General features: G+C 47.5%; 1 protein-coding gene across 3 annotated transcripts in view; it reads right to left on the bottom strand.

The window, feature by feature from the left end:
* The window catches only part of STK36 (serine/threonine kinase 36), a 156686-nt gene that overhangs the window by 75836 nt on the left and 58577 nt on the right, over positions 1 to 22273 (bottom strand). For all 3 annotated transcript variants that reach the window (XM_077273575.1, XM_077273576.1, XM_077273577.1), the window contains 3 exons: positions 13508 to 13686; positions 11395 to 11453; positions 11226 to 11313 (listed from right to left, as the gene is read on the bottom strand). In XM_077273575.1, the coding sequence (XP_077129690.1) occupies positions 11226 to 11313; positions 11395 to 11453; positions 13508 to 13686 (326 nt within the window). The remainder of the gene's footprint in view (positions 1 to 11225; positions 11314 to 11394; positions 11454 to 13507; positions 13687 to 22273) is intronic.

Raw genomic sequence — 22273 nt, 5'->3', positions numbered from 1 at the left:
GAAGGAGTCAGATGACCATAATTTGGGCTTTATGCCTTTATACCAGTACAACAGATGATAATATGTTTTTTTGGCAATGGGGCATTCTTTCAATAGTGAATAATGAGGTGTTTGCATTGTTTTCTATAACAAATGAGATTATGAGCTATTATGCATAGTTTCCATGCTTACAGTGAAGGAAATAAGTATTTGATCCCTTGCTGATTTTGTAAGGCTGCCCACTGGCAAAGACATGAACAGTCAATAATTTTAAGGGTAGGTTATATTTTAACATTGAGAGATAGAATATCAAAAATAAAATCCAGAAAATCACATTGTATAAATGATATAAATTTATTTGCATTTTGCAGTGAGAAATAAGTATTTGATTCCTGATCAACCATTAAGAGTTCTGGCTCCTACAGACCAGTTAGACTCCTAATCAACTCGTTACCTGCATTACAGACAGCCGTCTTACATATTCACCTTTATAAAAGACTCCTGTCCACAGACTCAATTAATCAGCCAGATTAACCTCTACAACATGGGCAAGACCAAAGAGATTTCTAAGGATGTCAGGGACAAGATCATAGACTTGCATAAAGCTGGAATGAGCTACAAACCCATAAGTAAGACACTAGATGAGAAGGAGACAACTGTTGGTGCAAGAAAATTGAAGAAATACAAAATGACTGTCAGTCGATATCGATCTGGGGCACCATGCAAAATCTCACCTCGTGGGGTATCCTTGATCATGAGGATGGTGAGAGATCAGCCTAAAACTACATGGGGGGAACTTGTTAAGGATCTCAAGGCAGCTGGAACCACAGTCACCAAGAAAACCATTGGTAACACATTATGTCGCAAAGGTTTATAATCCTGCAGAGTCCGCAAGGTCTCTCTGCTCAAGAAGGCACATGTGCGGGCCCATCTGAAGTTTACCAATGAACCCCTGGATGATTCTGTGAGTGATTGGGAGAAGGTGCTGTGGTCAGATGAGACAAACATTGTGCTCTTTGGCATTAACTCAACTCGCCGTGTTTGGAAGAAGAGAAATGCTGCCTATGACCCAAAGAACACCGTCCCCACTGTCAAGCATAGAGGTGGAAACATTATGTTTTGGGGGTGTTTCTCTGCTAAGGGCACAGGACTACTTCACCACATCAATGGGAGAATGGATGGAGCCATGTGCGGTAAAATCCTGAGTGACAATCTCCTTCCCTCCACCAGAACATTAAAAATGGGTCATGGCTGGGTCTTCCAGCAAGACAATGACCCCAAACATGTAGCCAAGGCAACAAAGGAGTGGCTCAAAAAGAAGCACATTAAGGACATGGAGTGGCCTAGCCAGTCTCCAGACCTTACTCCCATAGAAAACTTATGGAAGGAGTTGAAGTTCTGAGTTGCCAACCGAGAACCTCCAAAATCTTGATGATTTAGAGATGATCTGCAAAGAGGAGTGGACCAAAATTCCTCCTGACATGTGGGCAAACCTCATCATCAACTACAAAGACGTCTGACTGCTGGGCTTGCCAACAAGGGTTTTGCCACCAAGTATTAAATCTTGTTTGCCAGGGGGATCATATACTTATTTCTCACTGCAAAATGCAAACACATTTATATAATTTATACAATGTGATTTTCTGGATTTTATTTTTGATATTTTATCTCTCAATGTTAAAATTAACTTACCCTTAAAATTATAGACTGTTCATGTCTTTGTCAGTGGGCAAACATACAACATCAGCAAGGGATCCAATACTTATTTCCTTCACTGTATATACTACTGTACCCCCTCCAATTATTGCTTGCAATGAATGTTGGGCTCTATCTTACACCGATGGTGTCTGGAGAATCAAATGGAATACATTAGATTTTTGGATATACAGTAGGTACGGAAAGTATTCAGACCCCTTTACATTTCTCTCCTGAGGTAATGTCTGCGTACTCTAATGCTGTAATGTCTGTGTACTGTCCTGCTGTAATGTCTGCGTACTGTCCTGCTGTAGTGTCTGTGTCTCATGCCAAACATGTGGACGCCAAATGCGGTTTAGGCACACTTGGGCTTAGAAGGGAGGGGGGCATTTGGATTTGGGAGCACAGAATTTGCTGAATTTCATTTGGGGAGCGAGGAGACATTTCGTTTTTGCGGAGGCCTTGTGCTACCTCTAACGCTGAAGATCCTTATATATCAGTTAACAGATGACAGACCTGAGTGAGGACTTGATTTGTGTATTGAGTTGAAGCTTTTTTTGGGAACATTTTACATAACATTTGGGATCATATTTATCTGGCGATCTACGCTGAGTACATAAATCAGGTTTTCCATTTAAATATCAGAGTGACGAGACCCCTGAGAGAACTAGTATAAATCCAAAAAAGGAAAAACAGCGCCACAGCAATCAGTGAAGGGTAACTTACATCTTTAATCTGCCCTCTGCGGCGACGTTTCGGTATAACAACCTTTATCAAGCACAGTGAGAGAACTATTCACTATAATGGGGCAGCAGAGTTACTCTGGACTCCGTCTGGCCTCTGTTCAGCGGTTTCCTTCTTTTCAGAAGTGCACAAAACTGTGGCGGACCGCACTTTTATGCAAGATCTAAAATGTGGACATCGCCCAATCACAGGTCAGATGTCGTCCACTGTGCCTCTACCTGCCTCATTATAGGGAATCTTCCATCTGAATCACGTATGCCAGAGATTTACACGGAAACCCCGCTGTAAGCGCTCAAAGCAGAGAGCAGGATAATTGTGCGCCGAGCCTTACTGCGATCTTTGGGAGGCAGAATGAACAAACCAACAGCAGGTGAAGAATTAGTTTTGTTTATTTTTTACGCCGTTCATCGTGCAAAATAAGAGATTAGACAACTTTATTTTTCAGGTCGGTGCGATTACAGAGATACCAGATTTATAGCTTTTTTAGCTTTGCCTGCTGTCACACACTAAAAAGATGCTTTTTATTACAAAAACTAGTTTTTGCATCGCCATATTAGATAGCTATAATTTTTCTATATTTCGGCTGACAGAGTCATGTGTGGTCTTCTTTTTTGTGGGACGAGTTGACATTTTTATTGGTACCATTTTTGGACACATGACATTTTTTGATCGCTTTCTATTCTGATTTTTGGGAGGCAGAATAAACAAACACTTCAGTAATTCAGGAATTGTTCTCTGGAGTTTTTTTATGCTGTTCTGTGTGTGGTAAAATTGATAAGGCAGTTATTCTTCGGGTCAGTACGATTACAGCGATACCTCATTTATATTTTTTAATGTATTGGCACTTTTACACAAAAACTGTTTTATTGAAAAAATCATTATTTTTGCATTGCTGTAAACTGAGAGCTATAACTTATTTTTCTACTAATGGAGATGCATGACGGCTTGTTTTTCGTGGGACAAGATGACGTTTTGAGCTCTACCATTTTTAACTTCATCTTATTTCCCTTTGTGTTTGGTGGTATGATGAAAAAGCATCATTTTCTTGCACTGTGTTCTTTTACAGTGTTCACTGAAGGACTGAAGGAGTTAACGAGTGAAAGTTTTATGGCGCGGGTCTTTCCGAACGCGCAGATAGAAAGCGTGTATTTTTTTTTAACATAAAAATACTTATTTATGGGTACAATATATATATATATATATTTTTTTTTTTTTAAATGATATTTTTTTTATTTGTTTCTAAAACTTTCTTTCACTTGTTTAATAGTCCCTCTATGGGAATTTCACTTTTACCACTCTGATCGCTGCTATACACCATAGCAATGCACGAGCACCATGATTAAGGGCATCCTGGATGCTAGAAACGCATCAGTTTTTTAACCATTTGTCTTTATTATGGGTTGCTAAATAAAATGCTTGTTTTATTGAGCAGCTGGAAGTGCCGCTCTCCCTCTTTTTTTATATTGTTGCTGTGGTGCACCAGCTAGAGACATGGCACCCACCGATTTTTGCCTCCGATGGACTTAATCTTATAAGCGTGGTAAGCTCCAACCACCCCCTTTTTCTCTACATTACAATGGATTATAACGGTCAGTGCTGCACTAACACAAACCCCTGAGACCAAGCTCTGCGCATGGTCTAAGGGGCTTGCCGTAGCCTGGTGACTCGGATGTTGTCATGGCGATATTGGGTCACCATGGCCCCCATGATGAAGTCGCCGGGGCGCCGATTGGAGGGGAGAGGGAGCTCCCTCCCTCTCACTGCCTTCTAAATGCTGCAATCTATATCAATAGCATTTAGGGGGTTAAACTGCCAGGAGTGGTGCAGGCACCATTCCTGGCAGTGAGAGCTGGGTGTCAGTTATGATGTCAGTTGAACAACTGTTGGCATTCGCGCGCGCACAGCTCCTGTGAGCGCAAATTCCCCAGGACATACCCAGTACATCATAGGTTGGCAATGGGTTAAGCAAGCGACATCACTAACCAAACAACCCCATGAAGACCAAGGAGATTTCCAAACAAGTCAGGGACAAAGTTGTTGAGAAATACAAGTCAGGGTTGGGTTATAAAAGAAATCCCAGTCTCTGATGATCCCCCAGAGCACCATCAAATCCATTATCATCAAATGGAAAGAACATGGTACCACAACAAACCTGCCCAGAGAAGGCCGCCCACCAAAACTCTCAGCCCTGGCAAGGAGGGCATTAATCAGAGAGGCAGCACGAAGACGAAAGGTAACCCTCAAGGAGCTGCAGAGTTCCCAAGCATCCGGTTTTTCCAGAACCCATGACAGCACACCTGAAAAAGGGATCCGCCCACCAAGGACAGGAAACCTGAAATAAAAGAGTGGTACCTCTCCCTGTATCAGTTGGGTTACAGAGAATGAGACGACCTTCAGATTAATTATATACATAACCAACACTATAGCACAAAATCACCCAATCTATAGCGATATGAGGGGGGGGAATATAGAGGTGCTGTCATGGGTTCTGGAAAAACCGGCTACTGGTAAGTAAACTTGGTGTTTTCCCTTCACCCATGACAGCACATCTGAGAGATTTCTGGAGAAATGAAACACCTTAAGGAGGGACCACCGCTTTCAGCACCCTTCTACAGAAAGTTTAAGTAAGTCAGCAGCAGAGGACAGATTCAGTCAGTAGTGCCTAAATGTCACTAAATATATTATATAGCGCCGTAACAATTAATGCTACCCCGAAAGGCAAAGAACAGGGACTTGGCTTTCCTCCACAGTGCTCTTCTGACATCGGAGCTATGAAATCTTTCCTCTTCTGGATTCCTAGGCTTATTACAAAAGGAGGGCAGAATAATTTCCTGGGTCCATTGGAACTTTAAGGCTACATTAGGAAGGTAGGCCAGGTCAGGTCTTAGTATAACCCTATCCACATATATCTGTGTATAGGGAGGGCATATGAACAGGGCCTGCATATTGCTCACTCTGTGGGCCGATGTCAGTGCCAGCAATATAATGGTTTTAAGTGTAAGGAATTTAGCTGACAACTCCTGTAGGGGGGAATTCTTGGGATTGTGACTGGCCTGGACCTACCACACGATTTTATGAATCGTGACATCCACTTATTGGCTGCAAGATTACAATTATACAACGCACCTAAAGCTGAAACCTGAACCTTGAGGGTACTAGTTGCTAATCCTAGTTCAAACTCTGACTGTATGAATTCTAGAATTGGACCTACTGGAGCCTTATCCCCGCAGAGGCCGCCCTGAAAACTCTAGAAATGTTTTCCAAGTCCTGCCGTAAATCCTTGTTATTATCGGTTTCCTACTCTTTAACACGGTGGGAACTAACCCTGGGGAAAAACCTTTCTGACTCTGTACTGGCCTCTCAAATTCCATGCTGCTAGATGGAATCCCTTCACTTGAGTGTGGAATACTGGGCCTAGAGAGTAAGAAGGTCTGAGATCTCCAGCACGATCTATGGATCTGAAACGGGCATTGCCCTTAACAGGGAAAACCATGGTCTTTTTGGCCAAAATAGAGCACCCTCGCCTGATCAATCCTGATCTTTCCCACGACTGTTGGAATCATCGCTATCTGAGGGAAGGCATAGCAACCCTGAAGTTCCAGGTATCTGAAGGGCATCTATTGCAAACGGATTATGCATAGGTTTAGTGAACAAAACTTTTTTACCTTTCTGTTCTGATTGTTGGCAAACAGGTCTATTTCGGCCATCCCCACATGCGGGAACTATCTGCTGAAAGACCTAGAAGTTCAAAGTCCATTCCCCATTTTAGCCTTTTGTGGCTCAGGAAGTCTGCCTTGGTATTCTCTACCCCCTTTATATGCAGTGCTGTAAGGGACAAAAGGTGTTCTTCCGCCAGCTGGAACAAGTTGCTTGCTGACATCATTAGGGAGTGGGACGTTGTCCCCCCTCGCTGGTGATTTTTATACGCCACCGTAGCCCAGTTGGCTAAAATGTCTGACATGACCCGGACGAGGCGACCTAGAAAGGGAAGCCAGCCTCTTAAAGCTCGTTCCACAGCCCACAGCTCTTTCAGATTTGATGCCTGGTTTCTCTCGAGAGTTGACTAGGTCCCCTGAATTGTGCGATTTCTCACATGTGCCCCCCAACCTAAGTTGCTGGCATTGTTTGTGAGTATGTCGTTTACCGGTCTTACCCATTGGACCCATGATATCAAGCTTACTCTGTCTGCCCATTAAAAGAGAGAGTTTCTGACCTTGAAAGAAAGTTCTAAGTTCCCTTTTAAATGTCCTTTTAGAAATCTCTGAGCAAACAAGAATTTCTCACTGCAGCGGTCTCATGTGGAATTGGGCCCATCTTACGGCTGGGATGCAGGATGTCAGGGATCCTAACAGGGACATTGCCTTCCTTATGGTCATTCTTGGAAGATGTATTGCTGATGAGGCCAGGTTTATTATCTTGTCTATTTTGTCTTCGGGTAAGAGACGGGTCTGGAGTTCGGAAATTAGAACTAAGCCTAGGAAGGAATCTCTGGTCTTAGCCTTGACTTGAGAGTGTTCACCATCCAGCCAAGATCTTCTAGGACGATTCTCACATCTCTCAGTTGTGATGCACAGTGGTCTTCTCATCTTCCCTCCCACTATGAGGAAGTCATCCAGGTAAGGGATGATAACAGTGTTGCGAATGCAAAGGTAGGCCGTCACTTTTGATACTATCTTGGTTAAAATCCTTGGAGCCACTGACAACCCTAATGGAAGAGCCCTAAATTGATAATATTTGATTTCCCACTGAAGGTACAGGGCTACTCTCCGTTATCTTTGATGGTCTGGATGAATTGGAATGTGGTAATACGCAACCTTTAAATCGATGACTGACATGAAACCGTTGTGATATAGTAGCTTTATGACCGTGTTCACAGATTTCATCTTGAAGGAGTGATATTTTATCCGCGGGTTGAGGTTCTTCAGATCGATGACAATTCTGAAGGAACCATTCGTTTGTTTTTTAGCAAAAAGAGGGGGATCTTGAAAAGAACCGTTTTTGTTATTAGACCCATGATCTCTGCCTCCAGGGCTAGTTGTTCTTCCGATGACCTCCTGTGGGGTGTCACTATGAAGAGTTGATGAGACAGGTGGTAAAAATCAATTTTCAGACCTTCTTTTACTGTGTTCATTACCCAGCGACTAGGGGAGATGTTCTCCAAGACCTGGATAAATATAGGGATAGCCTTAACCCTACTGCTAGCCTGGCGTAATTGAGTTCTTTGGACTTGGAAGTTGAAGAGGGGCCGCCGAACATAAATCCGGCCTCCATTCTGCTTTTAAACTCCCACATCCTTCTTTCTTCTGGAGGACGTCTCCTATTAAATTTTTTCCTATGAAAAGAAGACTTTCTTTTGTCACTAGAGAATCCGGGAAAGCCCTACTTTTTGTCACCGGCCCTTTCCAGGATGTTGTCTAATTTTTTTCTAAAAATTGGCCATCACGTGTTATAGCGCATAGTCTATTTTTAGACTGCAAATCTCCCGGACAGTCATTAAGCCATAATGCTCGTCTTGCCACATTTGATAGCCCCGCCGACCTAGACGCTAGCCTCACTAAGCCTGCAGATGTATCTGCCAGGAATGGTGCAGCTCCATGTAACAGGGGCATGTTGACTAGGATCTTCTCCCTTGGGTTTTGTGGTTGAGCTGTTTTGCTTTGTTGCAGTCAAATCATGAGAGTGAGTGGAACAGTTTCCAGCAATTGCTGGCTTCAGACCCCCTGGTGCTGCCTCCCAGGTGTGCTTTAGATATCTATCTGCTTTCCTATCTAGCGGACTTCTAAGCACCTCGGAATCATCAAAGGGTAGGGACAACCTACCGCTTCATCAATCTTAGGGACTTTATCCCATATTTCTGAGTCCTTTTCCTCAAAGGATATCTCTTTAAGGATGAGGGCAAGGTACCAGTCCTGTCCTTTTTTTCCACTCTATTAATGAGCGCCTGGATTTCACTATTAACTGGAAAGGTGTGCTATTTTTCTCTCCTCCAACCCTCCGAACATTACGTCCTCTGGGGACCTATATGTTTTTTCTTCTTTTAGGCCCATTGTCGAACTAACAGCTTTGACAACCCCATCAATGTCCTCTGATGGAAAGCATGGTCTGCCCCCGATGTCACTGTCCGAGGAGGATGAGGTTTCACTACGATATTCTCCTTCTGATACTGGAGAATCGTCAGAATCAGTAGAGACTTCCCAGGATCTTTTCTTTCCTTTTTTTTTTTTAAAGGGAACCTGTCACCCCCCCAGGCGTATGTAACTAAAAGAGCCACCTTGTGCTGCACTGATGCTGCATTCTGACAAGGTGGCTCTTTTAGTTCTTGTTGCTGGCACTGCTGAAATAATCATTTCTGAAATTTGTCCCTCATACCTTGAAATCGCCATGGGGCAGGTCTTTCCTGGCTAATCCAGACGCCTCACAGCCGTCAATCATGGCCTCTGCGCGCCGGGAGCCGCCTCCTCTTCCTTCATTAGCGTCCCCGGCGCCTGCGCTGTAAGTTCGAAGGGCAGCGCAACAGCGCATGCCCGAAAAAAAAACAACAGCGCAGGCGCTGGGAACGCCAATAAAGGAAAAGGAGGCGGCGCCTGGCGCGCAGAGGCCATGAGTGACAGCTGTGAGGCGTCTGGACTAGGGGGAAAGACCTGCCCCGGGACGATTTCAAGGTATGAGGGACAAATTTCAGAAACGATTATTGCAGCAGTGCCAGGAACAAGAACTAAAAGAGCCACCTTGTCAGAATGCAGCATAAGTGCAGCACAAGGTGGCTCTTTTAGTTACAAACGCCTGGGGGTGCGACAGGTTCCCTTTAAACTGTTTTTTAGGGATCCTTCCACCTCAGCCCTGATAACAGAGGCTTGCAGTAAAGTCTCTTCCCTGATTGTCTTGTGGATGCAGTCTGAACAGAGACTCTTCTGCCAGGCAACTGCTAACGGGATCTTGCATAGGGCATTCCTCTTCTTAGCGCTAGCTTTTCTGGGCTCCTAGCAATTTAAAAAAAGAACAAGGCCCTATTAAAATGGTGACAGTCACGAAGATTACTCACCACCCGCTGTCACTTTAAGGGTATCAGATTCGGAGGCTGTTCAGGGATACACATGACATCCCTTCTGGACACCGAGAGTCCTGCGACCTTCCGTTCCTCTGGCAGGGACGGCTGCCGCTACTATGCCCACACTTCTGATGGTAGTGGCTGCTGCTGCTGTCGTCTCTGGTCATCCATGACAAAGAAGAGCTTGAGCATAAGCCCTGTTCTGTGGACTGTCCCCCTTTATAAGGGGGATCCACCGCGCTGCTCCTCCATCCCCCTCCTCTGGTGCTAGATGATCGCCCCCTCCAATCGGGCCACACCAGGACGCGCTATATCCTTGCGTTCTGGCCGTCGTTTTTCCTACGGCGCCACCATTTTTTAATCGGGGCACCCCCCTCTGACGTCACTCGGGCACACACATTCCCAATGTGCCTTGTGCCTGTGACATCAGCGGAGTGCACCCATACCGGAAGTGCTCCCCAGCCAGCCAGCATGCTGCACAGCGGAGGCTGAGAGCGAGGAGCGTAGAGGGGGGGAGAGTGGTGCAGTGAACCGAGACATGCTGCCTGCGCCCGCATGCACATCAGAGCCCCCACTGGACCCGTGAATGGCACCTCAAGCACCCTGAAGGCCGGCCCACAGGCATATAGTCTGCTCTTCCAGACACAGGGACACGGCGTGGTAAGGAAAAATCTTCTCAGTAAACCACCGATTCAAGCACAAGGTTCCCATCAAGGACAGGAAACCAACTGATGCGGGGAGAGGTACCACCCTTTTATTTCAGTAGCTTTGGTGGGCAGATCCCTCTCTCAGGTGTGCTGTCATAGGTGAAAGGAAAAAAGCCTTTGCTTAGACACAAAAATTGTAAGGCTCGTTTTTAGTTTGCCAAAATACATGTGGGAGACTCTCCAGGGTAAACGCTATCTCTGGCATCAAACCAACACAGCTCATTACCTCAAGAACACCATCACCACAGTGAAACATGGTGGTGGTAGCATCATGGCGTGGGAATGTTTTTCGTCAGCATGGACAGGAAAATGGCCCAATTTGAGGAGAAGATGGATGGTGCGAAATACAGGTATATTCTTCATCAAAACCTGCTTTAGGCCGGGTCCACATTAGCGTATCTGTGCGCAGCGTACAGATCCGCATGCGTCTTGCGTACCTATATAACATTGTGTACACAGGGACATGTGTTGTCATCAATTCCGCATCCGCATGCATTGTTTCGCCGCGCCCGCTGAACGCAACATGTTGCATTTTTTGTCGTGTAAAATATGCGCAGGCATGAGCATGAGTGCGTCAAAACAACGCATTACTGTCTATGGGAAAGCATTGGTATACAAGGACCTGAGTACTTCGGACTGCGCATGTCCAGGAACTGATTGAGACACGCCCTCCTGGAAATATCGAACACATGCGCGTAAACAATGCAAACGCAGGCAAAAACACATACAAACGCATGCACACGCAGTGTTTTTTTGCCGTGATGCGTAAGTTGATAAAAAACGCAGCATAAGCATGCGTTTAAATGTGTTTGGCGTGCGTTTGCGCATGCAGATGATACGCTGCGGACAGATACCCCAATGTGAACTTAGCTTAAGTCTATCAGTAATTTGAGACTGGGATGGAGGTTCACCTTCCAATAACACAATGACCCAAAGCACACTGCTAAAGCAACACTCAAGTGATCAATGTTCTGGAGTGGCAGTGAGACACACCCTGTGGCCCCTATAAAGGTTCTCTGTTCATAAGGACCCCCAGTGCCCACACTCTGTACCTCATTTTCCAGGTGCACCGATTCAATGCTGTGCTCCCTTTTATTATGGCAGAATTCTTTTTCATAATCCTGAGAAATTTGGTTCCTCCTAGAAAGTAAACTAGAGTAAAAAAAAAAAAAAGTTCTGAGGCCTCTGCAAATGTTGGCAGCGACCCCAGCTGCATCTCACCGGGGAGTCTGTGATGTTCTTGACTCCTTCATCTCAGTAACATTCTCTTCAGCTTCTCTCTAGAAAAATCAAAACACTTGTCAGTCACAGAAAGCCCACGGAAAGGGGTGCACGGCCCCCGACCTGGCCGCAGAGAGGAGTGCTGCACTGCTCCCGACCTGGCCGCGGAGAGGAGTGCTGCACTGCTCCCGACCTGGCTGCGGAGAGGAGAGCTGCCCGACCCCGACCTGGCCGCGGAGAGGAGTGCTGCACTGCCCCCGACCTGGCCGCGGAGAGGAGAGCTGCCCGACCCCGACCTGGCCACGGAGAGGAGTGCTGCACTGCCCCCGACCTGGCCGTGGAGAGGAGTGCTGCACTGCTCCCGACCTGGCTGCGGAGAGGAGAGCTGCCCGACCCCGACCTGGCCGCGGAGAGGAGTGCTGCACTGCCCCCGACCTGGCTGTGGAGAGGAGAGCTGCCCGACCCCGACCTGGCCGCGGAGAGGAGTGCTGCACTGCCCCCGACCTGGCCGTGGAGAGGAGTGCTGCACTGCTCCCGACCTGGCTGCGGAGAGGAGAGCTGCCCGACCCCGACCTGGCCGCGGAGAGGAGTGCTGCATTGCCCCCGACCTGGCTGCGGAGAGGAGAGCTGCCCAACCCCGACCTGGCCGCGGAGAGGAGTGCTGCACTGCCCCCGACCTGGCCGCGGAGAGGAGTGCTGCACTGCTCCCGACCTGGCCGCGGAGAGGAGTGCTGCACTGCCCCCGACCTGGCCGCGGAGAGGAGTGCTGCACTGCCCCCGACCTGGCCGCGGAGAGGAGAGCTGCCCGACCCCGACCTGGCCGCGGAGAGGAGTGCTGCACTGCCCCCGACCTGGCCGCGGAGAGGAGTGCTGCACTGCTCCCGACCTGGCCGCGGAGAGCAGTGCTGCACTGCTCCCGACCTGGCCGCGGAGAGGAGTGCTGCACTGCTCCCGACCTGGCTGCGGAGAGGAGAGCTGCCCGACCCCGACCTGGCCGCGGAGAGGAGTGCTGCACTGCCCCCGACCTGGCCGAGGAGAGGAGTGCTGCACTGCTCCCGACCTGGCCGCGGAGAGGAGCTGCCCGACCCCGACCTGGCTGCGGAGAGGAGTGCTGCACTGCCCCCGACCTGGCCGCGGAGAGGAGTGCTGCACTGCTCCCGACCTGGCCGCGGAGAGCAGTGCTGCACTGCTCCCGACCTGGCCGCGGAGAGGAGTGCTGCACTGCTCCCAGCCTGGCTGCGGAGAGGAGAGTTGCCCGACCCCGACCTGGCCGCGGAGAGGAGTGCTGCACTGCCCCCGACCTGGCCGCGGAGAGGAGTGCTGCACTGCTCCCGACCTGGCCGCGGAGAGAAGAGCTGCCCGACCCCGACCTAGCCGCGGAGAGGAGTGCTGCCCGGCCCCCGACCTGGCCGCGGAGAGGAGAGCTGCCCGGCCCCCGACCTGGCCGCGGAGAGGAGTGCTGCACTGCCCCCCCGACCTGGCCGCGGAGAGGAGTGCTGCACTGCCCCCCCGACCTGGCCGCGGAGAGGAGAGCTGCCTAACCCCGACCTGGCCGTGGACAGGAGTGCTGCACTGCCCCCGACCTTGCCGCGGAGAGGAGTGCTGCACTGCTCCCGACCTGGCCGCGGAGAGGAGAGCTGCCCGGCCCCCGACCTGGCCGCGGAGAGAAGTGCTGCACTGCCCCCCCGACCTGGCCGCGGAGAGGAGAGCTGCCCAACCCCGACCTGGCCGTGGACAGGAGTGCTGCACTGCCCCCGACCTTGCCGCGGAGAGGAGTGCTGTACTGCCCCCGACCTGGCCGCGGAGAGGAGTGCTGCGCGGCCCCCGACCTGGCCGCGGAGAGGAGTGCTGCACGGCCCCGACCAGGCCACGGAGAGGAGTGCTGCACGGTCCCGACCAGGCCGCGGAGAGGAGTGCTGCCCGGCCCCTGACCTGGCCGCGGAGAGGAGTGCTGCAGGCCCCTGACCTGGCCGCGGAGAAGAATGCTGCCCGGCCCCCGCCATGGCCGCGGAGAGGAGTGCTGCACGGCCCCTGACCTGGCCACAGAAGGGAGTGCGCGGCCCCCAACCTGGCCACAAAAAGGGGTGCACGACCCTCGACCTGGTCACGTTACCTGGGTATTTGGGGGATTAGGGGCCTCTTTCCTCCTGGCCACTCTCTGTCTGGCATTGCTCAGGATGCGGGAGTGCACGCTGCTCTGAGTGGAGCCGTCACACAGCCGGTCTCGGACCTGTCGCTGCTCCTCAGTGAGTGGAGATGTGAAGGGGCTGCTGTGCGAGCTGTCCTCTAACACTGACATTAAAGAGAAAGGAAATAACTGCAAGATAATGGTTTTCCACAGAAAGACAGAGAGAACACAAGTTGCGGGGGTACATACTACAGAACACCAGTTTCCAACATCATGTCTGGTTTATCTGAAACTCAATCTTTCCAAAACTGACCTTCTTCTGCTCTCGCCGTCTACATACCTCCCTAAATCTGACATCTGCCTGTATATAAGTGGCCCCACAGTAACGCCTAGGCTGCAGGCGCTCTGTCTGGGTGTTATGTCTGACAGCAATCTTTATACGATTTCTTGCCCGCACCTGAAGAACATCCCTAGAATCTGCCTCTTTCTCAACATGGAACCAACAAAAACCCTCACTGATGCCCTGATCCACTCCCACCTTGACTACTGCAATTCTCTATTAATTGGCCTTCCCCTCACTCCACTTTCCCCTCTCCAGTTAATCCTTAATGCAGCAGCCAGGGTCGTCTATCTGCTAATCATTACTCGAACACGGCTGCCCATTCATTATAGGATCCAATTTATACTGCTTTTACTCACCCACAAAACTCTCCACAGTGTGGCCCTCCTACATTTCCTCATTTCTGCCCTCCACCCTACCTGTCCTCTCCACAGTGTGGCCCTCCTACATCTCCTCCTTATGTCTGTCTATTACCCTACCCATCCTCTCCCCAGTGTGGCCCTCCTACATCTCCTCCTTATGTCTGTCTATCACCCTACCCATCCTCTCCCCAGTGTGGCCCTCCTACATCTCCTCCTTATGTCTGTCTATCACCCTACCCATCCTCTCCCCAGTGTGGCCCTCCTACATCTCCTCCTTATGTCTGTCTATCACCCTACCCATCCTCTCCATAGTGTGGCCCTCCTACATCTCCTCCTTATGTCTGTCTATCACCCTACCCATCCTCTCCCCAGTGTGGCCCTCCTACATCTCCTCCTTATGTCTATCACCCTACCCATCCTCTCCACAGTGTGGCCCTCCTACATCTCCTCCTTATGTCTATCACCCTACCCATTCTCTCCCCAGTGTGGCCCTCCTACATCTCCTCCTCATTTCTGTCTATCACCCTACCCGTCCTCTCCATAGTACAGCCCTCCTACATCTCCTCCCTTTATTTCTGTCTATCACCATACCTGTCCTCTCCACAGTACGGCCCTCCTACATCTCCTCCTTCCCTCATTTCTGTTTATCGCCGTACCCGTCCTCTCCACAGTGCAGCACCCTCCAACATCTCCTCCCTTTATTTCTGTCTATCGCCGTACCCGTCCTCTCCACAGTGCAGCCTCCACTACATCTCCTCCTCATTTCTGTCTACCACCCTACCTGTCCTCTCCATAGTACAGCCCTCCTACATCTCCTCCCTTTATTTCTGTCTATCACCATACCTGTCCTCTCCACAGTGCGGCACTCTCCTACATCTCCTCCCTTTATTTCTGTCTATCACCATACCTGTCCTCTCCACAGTACGGCACTCCTACATCTCCTCCTCATTTCTGTCTTTCACCCTACCCATCCTCTCCATAGTACAGCCCTCCTACATCTCCTCTCTTTATTTCTGTCTATCACCATACCCGTCCTCTCCATAGTACAGCCCTCCTACATCTCCTCCCTTTATTTCTGTCTATCACCATACCTGTCCTCTCCACAGTGCGGCACTCTCCTACATCTCCTCCCTTTATTTCTGTCTATCACCATACCTGTCCTCTCCACAGTACGGCACTCCTACATCTCCTCCTCATTTCTGTCTTTCACCCTACCCATCCTCTCCATAGTACAGCCCTCCTACATCTCCTCCCTTTATTTCTGTCTATCACCATACCTGTCCTCTCCACAGTGCGGCACTCTCCTACATCTCCTCCCTTTATTTCTGTCTATCACCATACCTGTCCTCTCCACAGTACGGCACTCCTACATCTCCTCCTCATTTCTGTCTTTCACCCTACCCATCCTCTCCATAGTACAGCCCTCCTACATCTCCTCTCTTTATTTCTGTCTATCACCATACCCGTCCTCTCCATAGTACAGCCCTCCTACATCTCCTCCCTTTATTTCTGTCTATCACCATACCTGTCCTCTCCACAGTACGGCACTCCTACATCTCCTCCCTTTATTTCTGTCTATCACCATACCTGTCCTCTCCACAGTACGGCACTCCTACATCTCCTCCTCATTTCTGTCTATCACCATACCTGTCCTCTCCACAGTACGGCACTCCTACATCTCCTCCCTTTATTTCTGTCTATCACCATACCTGTCCTCTCCACAGTGCGGCACTCTCCTACATCTCCTCCTCATTTCTGTCTATCACCATACCTGTCCTCTCCACAGTACGGCACTCCTACATCTCCTCCTCATTTCTGTCTTTCACCCTACCCATCCTCTCCATAGTACAGCCCTCCTACATCTCCTCTCTTTATTTCTGTCTATCACCATACCCGTCCTCTCCATAGTACAGCCCTCCTACATCTCCTCCCTTTATTTCTGTCTATCACCATACCTGTCCTCTCCACAGTACGGCCCTCCTACATCTCCTCCTTCCCTCATTTCTGTCTATCGCCGTACCCGTCCTCTCCACAGTGCGGCACCCTCCAACATCTCCTCCCTTTATTTCTGTCTATCGCCGTACCCGTCCTCTCCACAGTGCAGCCTCCACTACATCTCCTCCTCATTTCTGTCTACCACCCTACCCGTCCTCTCCACAGTGCGGCACCCTCCTACATCTCATCCCTCATTTCTATTTATAACCCTACCCATCCTCTCCACAATGCGGCCCCCCTATATCTCCTCCCTCAGCCGACCTGCTTGTTAGGCTATGTGCCCACGTTGCAGAATGTTAGCAGAATTTTCCTGATAAAAACCGGACTCCTTAGGCAGGAAATCCGCTCGTGTTTTTTTCCGGAGCGTCCCAGTACAATTACATAGCGGCAAATCAGCGAAAATTCCGCAAAATTAATGAACATGCTGCGTTTTTCTCCGCGATGCATTTTTTTTGGGCAGAAAAAAACGCAGCATGGGCACAATACAGAATTCCATTAAAAATAATGGGATGCGTTTTGTAAGCGTTTTAAGTGTTTTCACCGCGGAAAAAAAAACGCAATGTGTGCACACAGCCTTACTCTCTGCAAACGACTTTCGACTAACATCCGCACCTCCCAGTCCCAGCCTTCTCCTGAGTTGCACCAATCCTCTGGAATGCTCTACCCCAAGAAATCAGGACTAACCACAACTTACACAGTTTTAGGCGCTTCCTAAAAACACATCTGTTTAGAGCAGCCTATCACGTTCTCTAATCAAAGTCCTTTTACATATAGTCCATTCACTATTTCTCTAAACATAACCCTCCATCAAACTCCAACGCACCCAGAAGCGCCACAAATACCGGCTGGTGACTAGATGGTGCAGCGTTTATCGATCCCCAATTCCCTCAAGATGGCTGGACGATAAGCCTCTGTAGTTTGTGCCTCCTCCACCTCATCGTAGATTGTAAGCACTTACGGGCAGGGGCGTCATTATCTTTGCTTTAATTATTGTATTATCTTTAGCTGTTTCTTACTACTGCTGTATATGAACCTCTGAATCGTAAAGCGCTGCGGAATATGTTGTTGCTATATAAAGATTATTATATACTGTATAAGGTGGTATATATTATATAGAGTGGTATTTTTATTATTATAGCGCCATCTATTCCATGGCGCTTTGCATATGAGGAGGGGTGTACATAACTAAAACAAGTACAATAATCTTAAACAATACAAGTCACAACTGGTACAGGAGGAGAGAGGACCCTGCCCACGAGGGCTCACAATCTACAAGGGATGGGTGAGAATACAGGAGGAGAGAGGACCCTGCCCGCGAGGGCTCACAGTCTACATGGGATGGGTGAGGATACAGGAGGAGAGAGGACCCTGCCCGCGAGGGCTCACAGTCTACATGGGATGGGTGAGGATACAGGAGGAGAGAGGACCCTGCCCGCGAGGGCTCACAATCTACAAGGGATGGGTGAGGATACAGTAGGCGAGGATAGAGCTGGTCATGCAGCGGTTTGGTCAATCGGTGGTTACTGTAGGTTGTAGGCTTGTCGGAAGAGGTAGGTCTTCAGGCTCTTTTTGAAGATTTCGATGGTAGGCGAGAGTCTGATGTGTTGTGGTAGAGGGTTCCAGAGTAGGGGTGATACGCGAGAGAAATCTTGTATGCGATTGTGGGAAGAGGAGATAAGAGGAGAGTAGAGAAGGACATCTTGTGAGGATCGGAGGTTGCGTGAAGGTAAGTACCGGGAGACGAGGTCACAGATGTATGGAGGAGACAGGTTGTGGATGGCTTTGTATGTCATGGTTAGGCTTTTGTACTGGAGTCTCTGGGTAATGGGGAGCCAGTGAAGGGATTGACAGAGGTGAGAGGCCGGGGAAGAGCGGGGGACAGGAGGATTAGTCGGGCAGCAGAGTTTAGAATAGATTGGAGGGGTGCGAGAGTGTTCGAGGGGAGGCCACAGTGCAGAAGGTTGCAGTAATAAAGGTGGGAGATGATGAGGGCATGGACTAGGGTTTTCGCAGATTCTTGGTTCAGGAGTGTACGGATCCGGGAAATATTTTTGAGTTGAAGGCGGCAGGAAGTGGAAAGGGCTTGGATATGTGGTTTGAAGGAGAGATCAGAGTCAATGATTACCCCAAGGCAGTGAGCTTGTGGGACTGGGGAGAGTGGGCAGCCGTTTACTTTAATGGATAGGTCCATTGGGCGGTGGAGTGAGATGGGGGAAAGATGATGAATTCTGTTTTGTCCATGTTAAGTTTTAGAAATCTAGCAGACAAGAAAGATGAGATAACTGACAGACATTCTGGTTAGTAGGGAGGTGATATCTGGTCCAGAGATGTAGATCTGTGTGTCGTCAGCATAGAAGTGATACTGAAAGCCATGAGATTCTATGAGCTATCCCAGGCCAAAGGTGTAAATGGAGAAGAGCAGGGGCCCTAGAACTGAACCTTGGGGGACAATGGCAGATAGGGAGCGAGGTGAGGAGGTGGTGTGCGAGTGGGAGACTCTTAATGTGACGAGATCCAAGATAAGGCCAAGTCTCTGATGCCAATGGATGAGAGAATCTGTAGGAAGAGGGAATGGTCCACTGTGTCAAAGGCTGAGGACAGGTCCAGGGTGGTATATATGGTCCAGGTGAGTATATATTATATAAGGTGGTATATACTGTATATGGTGGTATATATTATATATAGTGGTATGTGTTATATATGTGGTATACTGCATATGGTGATATGTTATATATGGTGGTATATATTCTATATGGTGGTATACACTGTACATCAGGGTATATATTATATAAGGTGGTATATTCATCATGGGGTATATATTATATATGTGGTAATACATTACGTATGGTGGTATACTGTATATGTCGGTACATATTATATATGGTGATATATACTGTATATGTCAGTATATATTACATATGGGTATACATTATATCTAGGGTATATACATGGTGGCATGTTATATATGGCGGTATACATTATATATGGGGGTATGGACTGCATATGGTGGTATATATTTGTGGGGGTATATACTGTACATGGTATATATTATATCATAGAATCTTAGAATGTTAGAGTTGGAAGGGGCCTCCAGGGTCCTCGTGTCCAACCCCCTGCTCAATGAAGGATTCACTAACCCATCTCAGACAGATGTCTGTCCAGCCTCTGTGTGAAGACTTCTATTGAAGGAGAACTCACCACCTCTCGTGGCCGCCTGTTCCACTCATTGATCACCAACACGGTCAAAAAGTTTTTTCTAATATCTAATCTGTATCTTCTCCCTTTCGGTTTCATTCCATTGCTTCTCGTGTTTCCATATGTAAATGAGAATAATGATGATCCCTCTACACTGTGACAGCCCTTCAGATATTTGTAGACAGCTATTAAGTCTTTTCTTAGCCTTCTTTTTTGGAAGCTAAACATTCCCAGATCCTTTAACTGTTCCTCGTAGGACATGGTTTGCAGTCCGCTCACCATCCCGGTCGCTCTTCTCTAAACTTGCTCCTGTTTTTCTATGTCTCTTTTTTAGAATGTGGTGCCCAGAACTGGACACAGTAATCCAGATGAGGCCTGACCAACGAAGAGTAGAGGGAAATAATGACTTCATGTGATCTAGACTGTGTGCTTCTCTTAATAAATCCCCAGAGCTGTTCCTTTTTTGCTGCTGCATCACGCTGTTGACTCATGTGCAGTCTGTGATCTATTAGTATACCCAAGTCTTTTTCACATGTGCTGTTGCTTAGTTCTATTCCTCCCATTCTATAGATGTAATTTTCATTTTTGATGCCCAAATGTAGACTCTTGCATTAATCCCTGGTAAATACCATTCTATTAGGCTGGTTTCACACTTGCGTTGACGAGGGCTGCGGATGGCAGCCTACTTCATCCGCCACGCTCCGCCTACTGCCACATGCATCCCGCATACCTATCTTTAACATTGGGTACGCAGGGACATGCGTTGTATGCGGATGCGTCCGCATGCGGTGATTTGACGTGTGCGGCGACCGCGCGGAAACGCAAAATCCATTAAAATCTGCCTTTCTGAAGTCCAATTAGTATAAATGCTGAGACAATTTTTTATGTAGCTGTTGCGCATCCACCAGACATAAAAAAAGTAAAAATATGATACACAACCAGGTATATCGAACATATTTTTTTATTTATGAGATACATATACTCGTAGGCTAGGCACGGGGTAAGCATCTAATATCTCAGTTGTTAATTCATTTACAGCACAGAAATACATGTACTTATAGTAGGTTAATACAAAGCTTTTTTTCAAGATAAGTGATTGCAAAATATATACTGTACACAAATACATTATTATTATAAAATGATAAATTAAATGCATACTGTGTGAAGATATCGAAGAAATGATGGAAAGTGCTAATAGATGGCAGTATTACAATATAATCAGAATGTGGTCAGCTATCAACGATTGCTATAAATAAAATGCTGGCAATAGTCTGATCGCTTAAATGGAAGCAGTGTTAGGCCGGGTTCACATTATCGGTTGAGTCCGCAGCGTGGTGCTGCAGACTTCTTTCATTAAGCTCCGCCTACTTCCACATGCATCCTGCGTACCTATCTTTAACATTGTGTATGCAGGGACATGCGTTTGTCCGCATGCGTCGCTTTGATGTGTCCGCTGAACACAACATCTTGCATTTTCTTGCGTTCGGAGGGCACGTCTAAACGGAGCATGCAGAAGTAGGCAAAGCTTAAGTAAAAAAGTCCGCAGCACCACCCTGCGGACTCATGTGAACTTAGCCTTATAAAGTTACGACCCTTGTGGGGACTTCTAATGAAAAGACAAACAGGCATCAAATAAACATCAAGGACACATATAAAGGGACTAGACAAAGTGCTAATAGATCCAAAGTGCTGATGCAAAAAGAAGTTTTTTACTTTTACAAATACTTATTTCTCACTGCAAAATGCAAATACATTTATATAATTTATACAATGAGAGGTAGAAAACCAAAAATAAAATCCAGAAAATCACAATGTTAAAATTAACCTGCCCTTAAAACTATAGACTGTTCATGTCTTTGTCAGTGGGCAAACTTACAAAATCAGCAAGGGATCAAATACTTCTTTCCTTCACTGTAGGTACATGTATTTCTGTGCTGTAAAGTAATTAACAACTGAGCTATTAGATACTGACCCTGCACAGCTTTGTGGCACGTGGTGGTGGTTTCCTTAACATCTTTCTTGTGATTATATGCATCTTATAAATAAAAATGTATTTTCTATATACCTGGTTGTGTATCATTTTTACTTTTTGTTTCTGAAGCCCAACTTTAAAGTCTGAGTCCTTGCTGGTCTTCCTCTTGTAATCCAAAATTTGAGGACAGCATGATCACTACACTACCTCCGAAATACTCGGCCACATTTACCTCCTTAACCATTTCTTACCCGTTGGTAAGAATTAGGTCCAAGATTGCAGATCCTCTTGTTCTCTCTTCTACCTTTTGAAAGATAAAGATGTCAGCAAGAGAAGATAAGAATTTTCTGGACCCATTACTTTTGCCTGAGAGAGATTCCCAACAAATATCTGGAAAGCTAAAATCTCCCATGATCACCATGTTATACTTCTTTAAGAACAGACGCATCTGATGTATAAATAGTTCATCCATATCTTCAGTCTGTCCAGGTGGCGTACAGTAAACAACTACAATAGTGTACTTTCTGTTCTTACTCAAACAGTTTCTACAGAGCTACCAGTCTCTGAAGCTTGGATCTCTGTGGAGATAAATGTTTCCCTAACATACAGTGCAACACCTCCTCCCTTCTTGTTACTCATGTTTCTAATAAGTTGTAGCCTTCAAGGTTTGTATTCCAATCATGTACATCATCCCACCAAATTTCAGTGATGCTTCCCTTCCTGTGTTCGAAGCTCCAATCCTCCTTGTTTACTTACCATGCTCTGTGCATTTGTATAGACACATTATAGTTTGCAGTCAGCTTTTCTTGCTCCTCTATTTTCATTCATAATTTTATGTTTTTGTTCTTTCTTTGCACTTCTAATATGAGGGTTCTCAAAAGAATTCA

This window comes from Ranitomeya variabilis, chromosome 7, assembly GCF_051348905.1.
Source record: "Ranitomeya variabilis isolate aRanVar5 chromosome 7, aRanVar5.hap1, whole genome shotgun sequence".
Classification (NCBI taxonomy): Eukaryota; Metazoa; Chordata; class Amphibia; order Anura; family Dendrobatidae; genus Ranitomeya; species Ranitomeya variabilis.
Note: the sequence above shows the minus strand (reverse complement) of the source record. Positions and strands in the feature narration are given on the sequence as shown.